The sequence below is a fragment of the Eretmochelys imbricata genome, chromosome 16 (assembly GCF_965152235.1).
Source record: "Eretmochelys imbricata isolate rEreImb1 chromosome 16, rEreImb1.hap1, whole genome shotgun sequence".
Taxonomy (NCBI): Eukaryota; Metazoa; Chordata; order Testudines; family Cheloniidae; genus Eretmochelys; species Eretmochelys imbricata.
Window position 1 is genome coordinate 17672268 of NC_135587.1, and position 13038 is coordinate 17685305.

The 13038-nt window shown below is 43.4% G+C and overlaps 1 protein-coding gene across 6 annotated transcripts in view; it reads right to left on the minus strand.

The window, feature by feature from the left end:
* TTF1 (transcription termination factor 1) overlaps positions 1 to 10402 on the minus strand; it is a 250404-nt gene extending 240002 nt beyond the window's left edge. For 2 of the 6 annotated variants that reach the window (XR_013348205.1, XM_077836173.1), the window contains exons 1-6: positions 10239 to 10401; positions 4687 to 5641; positions 4015 to 4259; positions 2810 to 2995; positions 1779 to 1857; positions 51 to 181 (exon numbers count right to left, since the gene is read on the minus strand). Coding sequence is in view for 5 of the 6 variants with exons in the window: in XM_077836173.1 (XP_077692299.1) it covers positions 51 to 181; positions 1779 to 1857; positions 2810 to 2995; positions 4015 to 4259; positions 4687 to 5579 (1534 nt within the window). In the remaining variant the exon portion in view is untranslated. Of the gene's footprint in view, positions 1 to 50; positions 182 to 1778; positions 1858 to 2809; positions 2996 to 4014; positions 4260 to 4686; positions 5642 to 8031; positions 9025 to 10238 lie in introns of all 6 variants that reach the window. The other 4 variants (XM_077836174.1, XM_077836176.1, XM_077836177.1 and 1 more) reach the window with 4 other exon arrangements.
* Positions 10403 to 13038: the final 2636 nt, after the last annotated feature.

Here is a 13038-nt window from a genome sequence, read left to right on the forward strand (position 1 = left end):
TAAATTAAAATGTGAACTGTTATTTTTAAATGATTCATATTATGTCTTACGGGACTTAATCTGAGAATACTTCATTGCAACTGAGTGGGTACTGCGGGACATCATCTCAGAAATTTTCTTCCAGTTGTTGCCATGTATAGCATGATACTTCTTTAATCTTTCTTTTTCGTCCTCAGAATACCTAAGATAGCAAAAAGTAAGTACAGGTTTCAGAGTAGCAGTTGTGTTAGTCTGTATTCGCAAAAAGAAAAGGTCTACTAGTGGCACCTTAGAGACTAACAAATTTATTTGACTATAAGCTTTCGTGAGCTACAGCTCACTTCATCGGATGCATTCAGTGGAAAATACAGTGAGGAGATTTATATACATAGAGAACATGAAACAATGGGTGTTACCATACGCACAGTAAGGAGAGTGATCACTTAAGGTGAGCTGTTACCAGCAGGAGGCGGGGGGGGGGGGGGGGGAAGGACCTATTGTAGTGATAATCAAGGTGGGCCATTTCCAGCAGTTGACAAGAACATCTGAGGAACAGTGGGGGGTGGAGGGGGGGAATAAACATGGGGAAATAGTTTTACTTTGTGTAATGACCCATCCACTCCCAGTCTCTATTCAAGCCTAAGTTAATTGTATCCAGTTTGCAAATTAATTCCAATTCAGCAGTCTCTCGTTGGAGTCTGTTTTTGAAGTTCTTTTGTTGAAGAATTGCAACTTTTAGGTCTGTAATCGAGTGACCAAAGAGACTGAAGTGTTCTCCAACTGAATGTTGTAATTTTGAATGTTATAATTCTTGACGTCTGATTTGTGTAATTGCAAATCCAAAAAACCCTAGGTTCCTATAGATGAACATCAACTTTAAAAAGTCTGAAAAGATACCTGCTCCTGTTATAAGTAGTCCTTTGAAACAAACTGTTTCCTCTCTCTAGTCTTACACTTACAGGAATATTAGTTTGTTTACTTTGGCTTTACTCACTGTCAAATGCACATTTTCCCTGTACAGTCAGTCTCCCCGTTTACATGGATGATGCAACAAGGTAGAGAAAAATATTTTAGAGTAGAAAAATGTGACTGTAAACCCATAGACTTGGCAGAGGAACTCTGACAGAGGCAGTACTTGGAGAGATTACACTTTATCCATGCAGTCATTATGAGACATGGAATTTTCAGACTATAGGACTCAACAATTTATGTTTTAAAAGGAAAAAGACCGACCAGCAATGAACTATACATGCCACATTTTGTTTTTAAATGAACCCAAATTGACTGCAACCATAAGAGCTTTGTCTAATGCAGCGTCAAACTCATCAAAAGATGTGCGTTGTTTAAGATGGCCCCTCCCTCCTTGTTCACACAAACAGAGTAGCAATCACAACAGAAACTCTGGAGTCGAAACTCACAGACGAGCATTCTCGGAGAGACCCTCAATTCTGAAATGCACTTCTTCCCATTCTGCCAAAACCCAGATTTTTTAACCTTCCAGACATGCTGTAAGGTCCAACTTTTTGCTCAGATATTTGTGTAGGGGTTAGATTGAGGGCAGGACAGGGTGTTTCATTACATGGGAGTTGCAATGTAATAGTAATGGAATTGGAATCAATTAGGACTGGTCAGCAGAACAGTGTAAATTCATTATTTTGTTTTAATAACTGGAAAGTTCTCTCACATCAGGGGAGGGGAGTGGTCCTCTTAGTATATAGGTTTTTAAAACTGAAATAAATTAATGTGTGAACATCTGAGACAATTTGTGAATTCAGATGCTGCCTGAATTATTTTCTTACCTCCCTTTATAGTTGTTTGGGTCAAACATCTTCCTTGCCCGAAAATATACCTGTTTCCAGGGCCGTGGAATCCCTTCAGCTACAAGACAGACAAATAATACAGTTTAAAAATATATTTGACACAGAGGAAAGGCTACTGAGGAAAGTAACATAACATAGTAATGAGAAAAAGATCAGTGATTTTATATAATCAGTATAAAAACACATTCTATGGTGCTGAAGAAAATGGGGTGGAAAAAAAGGGGTTGAGACCAATTTGAATTGAATCTTTTGAATAGTTTTGTTAAACAGTTAGTACAACACAAAATAAATGTAGTATGAAAAGTCATTTTGAAAGCACATCAAATAGATAAAAGACACAGATGAACAAGTATGCTATTTGAAGCATCTGCTTTTAGAAGAGAAAAAATGGTTTGATCCCGTTTTCACGTGTGCTAGAAAACAGGGCTTAGCAAGTAATTTGGGAAATCATCTAAAAGTTCAATAGTTAATTTTCCAAGATAGGAACAAAGCAAATAGAATTTTACACACAAACATTTTGACTAACTGCCTCTTTTAGTAATCAACACTTTTAGGTCAACACTGTGCACGGAATTTGCCATCTTATCATGTACACTGAGAACAATGGTTAAGATTTGCAAAGCAGCCTAAGGGATTTAGACTCATCGCAACCATTAATAAGCCTCCTAGATTGCTCTGAAAATTTCAGCCAGTCGGTTTACTTATTGCCCAGCCAGTAAGAAATGGCACAAATTGCACCTTTGGATCATAATGGTCTTAAAAATCAATTAATCTTGCTAGGGGACATGAAGTTGAATCCCAACCTCCAACCCCATCACAAATGAACAGAGTTATTCACAACAGCATAAAAGATATTTTACCAACTATATGTAATCTCAAAATTGTGTTTCTTTCATTTTAATAAGATTTACAATTGAACATTTTTAAACAGATCATTTTACAAGACATGCAAATGATGCCCTCATATACTGGAGGGCAGGATCTATAGTGGAACTATAATTAATACTCACCAATCTTCATACCAAAAGCATATTTTGTTTTTAATTTGGTGATGGCTTCTTGCTCTTCTGGGTACCGGTAGGTAAATAATAGTTTCTCTGCATTCTCTATTTCTGTAAGCGATAAAAAGTCTTCAACATTCTTCTGTATTTGAGTATTTTCCTTCTGAGAAAACCTGCCAAACTTGATAGGCATACCTGGAATATAGAATAAGTTAGGTTTAGGAAAACAAAAACTCAGACAACTCATTTGCATTACATCTTGAAAAGACAAGTTTACAGGAAATGTTGGCAAACAGATGATAAGATAGCAATTAACAGAGAAAGGGAGCAATGAGAGATGATTTAGATGTACCCTCGTGATTGTAATTTGGGTGCCAGGATAATGTGCACCAACAAAGACTGAAATAACAGAAAAATGGAACTGGGAATAAGCACATAATAGAGCTGTGCACAGATAGAATGCAACAATCATTTTTAACAGAATATAACGCAGAACAAGGAAACAATATTCAGACAGTAAATGTTTTACAACCCAAAGCAGAGGCCTTCAATCTGTGGGGCATGCCCCTCCTAGGGGGGCGCGGAATAATGTTCGGGGTCAGGAGGGAATGGAGCCTGGACCAGCCCACACAGGGGGCGGGGAGGAAGCACTGCCCAGCTCCACTCATGACTGCTGCCTTGGCTGCCACCCCGCTCCCGGGAATCCATGCCGGGGTCCTGGCCGCCAGCCCTGAGCCTAGGGTCCCAGCTGCAGCTGCCAGCCCGGAGTCCCCGCTGCCCACCCTGGGTTCCGTGTCCAGTCATGGCTGCAGGCCTCAGCCACTGACTGAACGTCTGCTTCTGCCCCCACCCCCAGCTGTGGCCCCTGCCCTGGCCTCCTTACCCCTGTCCACATCCCCCCTCTCGGAGCCGCAGCCCTGCTCCTAGCTCTGGGGTGGGGGGCTGAAGGGGCGCAGGACAAAAAGTTTGGGGACCACTGTCCTAAAGAAATACTCTAGCTGGAGCTAAGTCAGACTTTTTGTCTTTCTGTTTAATAATTTTAACCTGCTGCTATTCCACTGAAATTGGAAGCTGTGATAGAGTCTCCTGCATTTCAATTTCCAGAAGCCAGATATTTTGGACATGAAAGGCACTATATAAAATCTCCTGTTTATTCTCCTCTATCCTATTACTTTCAGTCCCCCAATCAGTACAGTATCCTCCTGGGGGTTCACCTTGTTCTTTAAACTTTTTAAACCTGATCAGGTCTCTCCCAGCCATCTTTAGGACTGTTGTTTCTGACATTGTCCACACTTGAGGAATAAACTCCTCCAGTTTCCTTTTGAGAGTCTCCAAATCCATTGCTGAATACATGGAACTTTCAAGGAACTCTTCATTATTCAACATCATAGAGTTTTCAGATTCTGTAAATCCAACATCCTGGTCTTCCTCATTTTCAGATGCCACAGACTCTGGTAACCTGGTAAAGAGAAGAATTATATAGCTCAATGCTCAATAGCTAGATGATTATCAACCTCCCTATGATTCTTCAGGCAAAGGGTAAGGAACTATATTCCTTGCCTCATCCTAACCTGTTTCTAACCTTACAATATAGCTGTAATTCCATTAAGGAATTCTGATACCAAATCCTGATCGAATGGTTTGTCAAGGTCATCAAAATCCCCAACATGTAAATGTAGATTATATCCATAGACGTTTTGATGGAGGCTACTACTAAGAGAGATGCTGTTGCCTTATAACATTTCCCTTTCTCTCTGTTACTAATACCTTTGATTATTCATAGTGAAATAATGTTTAGAACATACTTTACTTCACCAAATGCAGTAGCTCAGATAACTATGTGATGGATGCAATAGAAATGATGAGAGAGAAAATTCAAGCCTTACTTTCTCTTAGCTTCTGAGGTTGCTTGTTCAGAGTGTGACTGGAAAGGGAAATCAATCTTTCTAACTGGTACCACAGTTTCTTCAGAACAGCCATTATTACCCTCTGAAGTAACCTTAGAAATGTCAGCAGTCACATCCAGAGGATTTTCATCAATTACTGAAGAAATCTTTGTCATATCAGCCTTATCTTCTTTGGAGGATTTTCCACCTTCATGGGTTTTGTGGCATTTTTTTGGCACTATTGGGATGCTCATTTTAGTAGATGACCCTGACATCATAACCTCATCATTCCTTTCTTGAGAGGACGTAGACTTTTGTTCTGAATCTGACAAAAACGATGATGCGAAGGTTTCATCTCTGGCTTCTTGTGTATCACAGGGGCTGGTCTGTTTTCTCTTTTTTTTCTTTTTTTGGCTTCTGCAATCATTTCCAAATTCATACAAGCCAGGCAGTTCGTTTACCTCATCCAGCTCTTCTGACAAATTCTTTTTTCTTTTTTTCTTCTTAGCAGATGCATTTACATAAATATAATCAACACTCTCCAAAGTTGTGTCCACCTCTTGGTTCACATGGATACAGCGTACATTATTTTGCTCCTGCTCACTATCACTGTGTTTCTGTTTCTTTTTTTTCTTTGTTTTCTTTTTGGAAGCATCTGTTACAGTTTCATTATTAATTTCACACTTCCTACCGATACAAGAATTATCTAGCCAAGAGTCTTGTTTCTCTTGCTTGGTTTTCTTTTTTTTTGATTTCTTTTTATGAACATCAATGTCCTGGGAAGATTGATCTTCAAAGAGCAAAGGAGAATGAGGGCAAACTTCCACACTCTGCATACATTTCTTTTTGTTGCTTTCAAGGCTCTTGCTATGTTCTCTGTTTTTCTTCTTCATCTTTATAAAGTGCAGGATACGAAAATAATTTGTACTTGCTTCTTATGTCTGCTTCACTTTCCCTGAATAATAAAAAGAAAAGAAGTTTTACTCAAGTGTCATAATTTACACAAGAAAACTTCATGAAAGTCAACAACATACAATTGGATATCTTGATAATCTCCACATCAACACCGTTAAATAGAGTTACATGGAAGAAAAACAAGGATAGTTAAAATTACCACTGGCACTACTTCAGAGTCATCCAGTTTTCCTAAAGAACCAAAACATTTAAGCTGTTGTGCTTTCAAATGCAATTTTACTTTGAAAAGTGACTAGGTAAAAGTTGGTCCAATAAGTGTCTAGAGATGAAAGTATACCTGCCATCCCCTGCATTCTTGACAGATTAACTACACAGCTGTTCTACTCTGCAGACTCAGTTACAGTCTTCCCTCTGAACCTGAGACACAGACTGTTCACTTACAGAATCTACATGGAGACATTCCTCTTTCAACAACCTTGTCTCCCCAACAAGCTGGCCCCAAACAGCCACTTGGTTATAAGACTGTTCAACTTTCTTACCAGCTTTCACTCCATCTGAGACCTTCTCAAAGCTATCCACACTGGATCTTTCAAAAGGAAAGTCAGTGGATCCATTCACAACAGTAAATTTCTGGCTGTTAGGAACTGAAACTTTCTTGATTAAATCACTTTCACGCCCTTCAATTGTAGTAAACTGCTTGCAAAGACAACCATGAGGATTCCTTTCCCTAGGAGCTTTTCTAAGCAGCATTTCACTCCTCACAGAAATTTTGCCTTTACCCTCTTCACCTAGGGCTTGCACTCACATTCACGATCACCTTTGGCTCATCAGGTGGATTCCTACACAATTCCCTTTCAGGCAAACCCATAGACTCCCTAGATAAAAGATTAGAAGCATTCTTCTTCCCTTTACCACACACAAGTTCAGGAATCTTTTCCTTCTTGCTATAAGTTTCCACACCATCAGTAAGTAACACAATTAAATCACCTCTCTGCTCTCCTTGTTCCCTGGCTAGGGTATCATCCTGATTAGACAGAGTTGCTACACCCTTTCCCAGCCACACATTAGCAACAGGCAAAATACAAGCACAAGAATTGTCTGGTCTCTGGGATTTTGCTACAACACTAACTGGATGCAACCTAGTTACAGGGCCATTCTCCCTAGCAGATACAAACTTAGGACCATTCCCTTCCTGGGCCTTAATTGAATTCAGAACCAACTCTGAGACAACTGCACTACTCTCTGCCATCACAGGCTGAAAGGCACCTTCTGTCTGCTCCACAGACAAAGAAGAGCTGGAGACACATTATCCTTTACCAGACACACAGCTTGGGATCTCATTTCCCTTGTCCCAGCACACAGGGCTGTTCACAGACAACTGCTTGGAGACCGGGTTAGCTCCCTCCATAGGCAAGTCAATTCTCCTGACAGACACAGGTACATTTCCTTCACTGTCACAATTCTCCACACAGGAAACACTTAAGGTATAAGTTTCAGAGTAGCAGCCGTGTTAGTCTGTATTCGCAAAAAGAAAAGGAGTACTTGTGGCACCTTAGAAACTAACCAATTTATTTGAGCATAAGCTTTCGGGAGCTACAGCTCACTTCATCCGATGCATTCAGTGGAAAATACAGTGGGGAGATTTATATACATAGAGAACATGAAACAATGGGTGTTACCATACACACTGTAACAACAGAGTGATCACTTAAGGTGAGCTATTGCCAACAGGAGAGTGGGGGGGAAAAAACCTTCTCAGTTCTTGATTCGTAGCTTTCTTTCTTAAGCTTATCGCCTTTTCTGAACACAAACCTTCCAGGGCCTTTTTTGCCAATGCGCTTATACGCTCTTCGCTCACCCATTGCAACTGCTCTTTAACCAACCAAACTCTCAATACCAAAATTCAAATTTGGATACCGTGGGGTTCTGACTTAAAGTTGAATTGACCTGGTTCTGTGAATCCAAGCATGACTACGCCACTGTAACGATGCTGGTTCTGGTGGGACCCAACTGAGTGTGCCAATTTAGGACAAATTGCTTAAAGCAGGGCAGTTCCAGCCCAAGGCTGGGGTTTCTATGCACACCAAGGCAAACCAAACCAGCCAAACAGAGAAGCCTTCAGTTTTACTCCACTGGCTAACCACAAGTCACACAAGCAATTCCCTTAGACACACCAGTTTCCCAGTATCACCACCAGTGCCACTCGTTATGGGGACAGATAGTTATGAAAACCAATAAGCCAGTAAAAGAAAAAAGGTTCTCTCGATCCCAAAGGGCCAAGCCCCAAACCCAGGTCAATATACAAATCAGATCTTACCCACAAATCACACTGTTGCCAATCCTTTAGAATCTAAAATCCAAAGGTTTATTCATAAAAGGAAAAAGATATAGATGAGAGCTAGAATTGGTTAAATGGAATCAATTACATACAGTCATGGCAAAGTTCTTGGTTCAGGCTTGTAGCAGTGATAGAATAAACTGCAGGTTCAAATCAAGTCTCTGGAGTACATCCACAGCTGGGATGGGTCTTTCAGTCGTTGGTTCAAGGCTTCAGTGTAGCAAAGTTCCTCCAGAGGTAAGAAGCAGGACTGAAGACAAGATGAAGGAGCTGCAGCAGCTTTTTATATTCTCTTGCCATGTGGTCTTTCTTCCTTTGTTCCAAAGACAAGCTGTCCATCACATGGCATGGAAAAACCTCAAAGTTCTGTCCATAGGCATGTTCCTGCATACCTTGCTGAGTCCCAAGGCGTATCTGCCTTCATCAAGCAGGCTAGGCAGAGCTTACACCACCTCATCTGGGGTGTCACCGAAAAGTATAGCCCAAGTTTGAAATACAGACAGCATAGAGCCATACTTATAAATTTAAATACAAAAATTATACATGCATACAGATCACACAGTCATAACCAGCAAACCATAACATTGTCTTAGACACCTTATTTGACCCCCTTTATACAAAATTTGGTGCCACTACAGGACCTTGGTTGCAACCATGTTCTATATGGTCCCAGTTCAAGTCAATAACATGACACAAGGTAGTTACCACCTTTGTAAAGGTTAAGGCTTGTCTGGACACACTCCAAAGGTTTGTTCCTAGTGTAGCTGAGGAAATGTTTTGGAGAGCATCAGGACTAGTATACAAAAGTGATAAAGCTTTTGAGTTAATTAGCCATCAGTTAACCCAAGGTAAAAATCTTCAGTAGGGACAAACCCTCTGAGGGCTTCCTCTATTCCTTCCCCTTTTTTCTTCGAGAGAGACAAGGTGGGTGAGATAATATCTTTTATTTGGACCAACTTCTGTTGGTGAGTGAGACAAGCTTTCGAGCCACACAGTACACCATTTATAGCTGCAGCTACGTTAAGTAAATGAAGATATCAAGCATGCTGCCATGAACCATTGACTCTCTGGCCTCTCTGCTGAGTCTGCCAACAAAGGAACTGATTAGTCAGTAATAGTTTTTATCATCTCATTACCTGATAGATAACCCTAAATTAATTCACACCAACAGCCATTCCATGGCCAGACAGTAGTTACAAGAGAATGGTAGGGCTGAATCACATGCCCACCCCAGGGAGGCAAGTTACTGTGTTGAAGCTAGTACTGCAATTCTTCCCAAAATACCATCCCCAGCCGCACTTACTCCCGCACAAAGGGCCTTGGTTCTGGTGTCCCGTAACATTCTGCCCCAAGCCATTACGCTTTCTGCCCATAATCCTCCGCAGAACCACTAGCCCCGCCTTCCTTCCTTACTGCCCCCAACCCTTCATCCATCCTTTCCTCCCTCCCGGCCCCCAACCTTCCCTCCCACCACTCGCCCCCTCACTGCCCCCAATCCTCCATCCATCCATCCCCCATTCATCCATCCCTAATCTTCCATCCCTCCCCACTCGCCCCCTCACTGCCCCAATCCTCCATCCACGCCCCCTTCACACATCCCTAATCCTCCATCCATCCCCACTCGCCCCCTCACTCCCCCAACCCTCCCACCACTCACCCCCTCACTGCCCCAATCCTCCATCCCTCCCCTCACTGCCCCATCCCTAATCCTCCATCCATCCATCCCCACTCGCCCCCTCACTGCCCCCAATCCTCCATCCATCCATCCCCCATTCATCCATCCCTAATCTTCCATCCCTCCCCACTCGCCCCCTCACTGCCCCAATCCTCCATCCACGCCCCCTTCACACATCCCTAATCCTCCATCCATCCCCACTCGCCCCCTCACTCCCCCAACCCTCCCACCACTCACCCCCTCACTGCCCCAATCCTCCATCCCTCCCCTCACTGCCCCATCCCTAATCCTCCATCCATCCATCCCCACTCGCCCCCTCACTGCCCCAATCCTCCATCCATCCATCCCCACTCACCCCCTCAGTATCCCAATCCTCCATCCACGCCTTCACACATCTCTAATCCTCCATCCATCCCCACTCACCCCTTCACTCCCCCAACCCTCCCACCACTCGCCCCCTCACTGCCCCCAATCCTCCATCCCTCCCCTCACTCCCACATCCCTAATCCTCCATCCCTCCCCACTCGCCCCCTCACTCCCACAACCCTTCATCCCTCCCCCACTACCCCCACCCCAAAACCATTCCGCTTTCCGCCCCGCATCGCCGTCACTCCTCCGACCCACCATCTCCCCGCTACTCCAATTTCAGGCCGCTCCCCCCGCCCCGTACCGGTCCGGCTCGGCTCGGCTTTCCGCAGGACACAGCAGCACCACCAACGCGCCCGCCTGGCTCCCGGAAGCGCCCGTCGCCATCGGGCTTCCCCCGGGCCGAAAGTGTCTTAGCCGAGTTCCGCTGCCCCATGGACCGGAAGTGTCCCCCGCCGGACCTGAGGCGGAACGGAGCTGAGTTCCTCTGTCACGGGCTGGCGGCTGCGCTGCTTCCGCTCGGGAGGGGAGAACGCGGGGCCCCGCCGCGCCTGCTCCTTAGCGGGCTGGGCCTGGCCGACTGGGCCTGGGCTCCACCTGGGCCGATCCCCTCCCCGCCCGGGCCGGGCCAAGCCAAGCCCCCCCTTGTCCCGCACGGGGCGCTGCTGAGCCCATCGGCTTCGTCCAAGGGGAAACCTGCACAGCCCGACACGTCCCACGGAGGCCTCAGTACACGTGGGTCCCGTTCCCCCCCCCGCCCCGGTTGTACATCAGTGGTACCAGAGCCTAACAACCGGCCTGGCACCCTGCCTACAGCTTCCTGGAAACCTGCCTGGGGAGCTGCTTTTGTTGGTCAAGCTGGCAGGAAGGTCAAAAGTAAACACGTGGCCAAAAACTGTGTTTTAAAGATTTCCATTCTCGCTTTGCGTGAGCAATACAGGTGAGAAAATATTTTAAATCGACCACGTCATTAGCTGGTGGGAAGGCCTGCTCCTGCAAATCACTTCACCCGGACACAATAGTGAACCTGCCTGCAGTACAGAAGTTTCAAAGACTGGTTTTTTTTAAAAAAAAGAAGAACTTGCACAGTTGAGGTGCGTGGTGCTCATTTGCTTTAAAAAGCTAAAAGCAGAAATATCCATTTGCCTGTCACATCTGGTCAAAAGCTCATCCAGCATGATGATCATCAGTGATCTGAAGTGGAACATCCAATTAGGATGTTTTGATGTAAAAATGCAGCTAACCTTGCCGAGTGGGCATTTTGCTTTTCTGCTTTGTCCTGCCGATCACAGCGACTGGTAAAAGTGTATGTCCTGCTTCTTTTCGTGGTTGCTGTCGGGTCAGGTGAGTAAAAGATTTGCTTAGCAACAACATTTTAAGGATGCATTTCCTTCAGAAATTAAAAATTTGAATCTTTCAGTGAGGATTATAGCAGTCAGATTCTAGTGGGGGTATAACAACTTTAGGCTGTGATCCTGGAAAGACATACACAATTTGTTAGGCTCAAATAAATTTGTTAGTCTCTAAGGTGCCAAAAGTAATACTCGATCTTTATACACAGATACTTAATTTTATGCACTGTGAGCAGTGCAAAGCTAAGGCTGGGCACAAGTCTTTTTAAGATTGGTGTCTGTGTTTTTTTCAGTAATCTATAGTTGAATGTATGCACAAGGTTTAATGGGGCTTCAGTAGTATTTGCCAAAAAGATATGTTGGAAGTATTACAAGGAATCTAGAATTTTCACTCTGCTTCTCAACTCAGTGATTAAGAAGCCTTAAAATCCATGCATTCTTTACAGTCCAGGACACAACTGTATGGATTGATATTTAACAAACTTTGGTGTGCAAGTACCTTCATGCATGAATACTACTCCAAAGCCAGGGAGAAATTTCACTAGTTCTTTAGCTTCTAAAAGTTAAGAAACACAGATGCTTGCTAAATATTGAACAGACTTTCTGAGAAGAACAAAATATCCCCGCCCCGTGTCAGGGACAAGAGCAAGATGGCTAAAATAGATAAGTTGAGAAAAACAGGAAACAGATGAATGGAAGAGATGACATGTATTACTGTGCATGATCTGTGCATGATTGATATGAAGGAACCAATTAGGATGTTTTGATACAAAAATGCAGCATGCATGTAGCATGAGAGATCAAATATGGACAAGGAAAATTAATGATTAAATATGGGCATCGTGCAAATGTACAGGTTATATAAGGGTATAAAATGATGTGAACTATTGAAAACAATCAGAGCAATGCAGGACACACACGACTGACCCAGTAAGGACGTGGTGATGAAAGAAACCGCCTACCTGCTCCCCAGGACTGGTAACTGATCATTATCCTTTCTCGTTTTACTTATGCACTTATATTTTATGCTTGAAGGTAGTAGTATATTGTCCTAAAATTCTCTTAATAAAGTTTTGAAATTGATTAAGCTTGCTAAATTGGTGTGGACCATGTTTTTCCACTCAACAATATTTAACCAGATATTAACAATAGATCATAGTATGAGTCCAGTTCAAGGAGAGTGGTAATGTGAGCAGTTCCTCAATAGAATCATCCATGTGTGCTTCTTTTACTAGTTACAACTTCAACTCAGACATCAAATGGCTCTCCTCTTGTCCCTCTCTCTCTGACAGTCTGGCTGCAAGCTAACAGCAGACAGAATTCCAGCAAACCCTGATGAGTCTACTTTGACAGCTTCCCATTTGCCAGGCAAATATCTTTTACTGGACCAACTTCTGTTGAAGAGAGACAAGCTTGCTGAAAAGCTTGTCTCTCTCACCAACAGAAGTTGGTCCAATAAAAGATGTTACCTCACCGTCACCCACCTTGTCTTTCTGTTAGCACTTTGTATTGTCAGGTTGGGATATAATCAGTTCCCCTGTCATTTGTTGAGGCATTCACGTGGAAAAGAAAGGACTGAAAAAAGAGGATTATAAAAATACCAGAGTTGGCTGGGGGTGGAGGGAATCAGCTATATTACAGGTTCCAGGTACTACCTGATATGTTTCCCCCCGTAACTGACTAGGTTTCTGGGAGGTGGTGTCCCT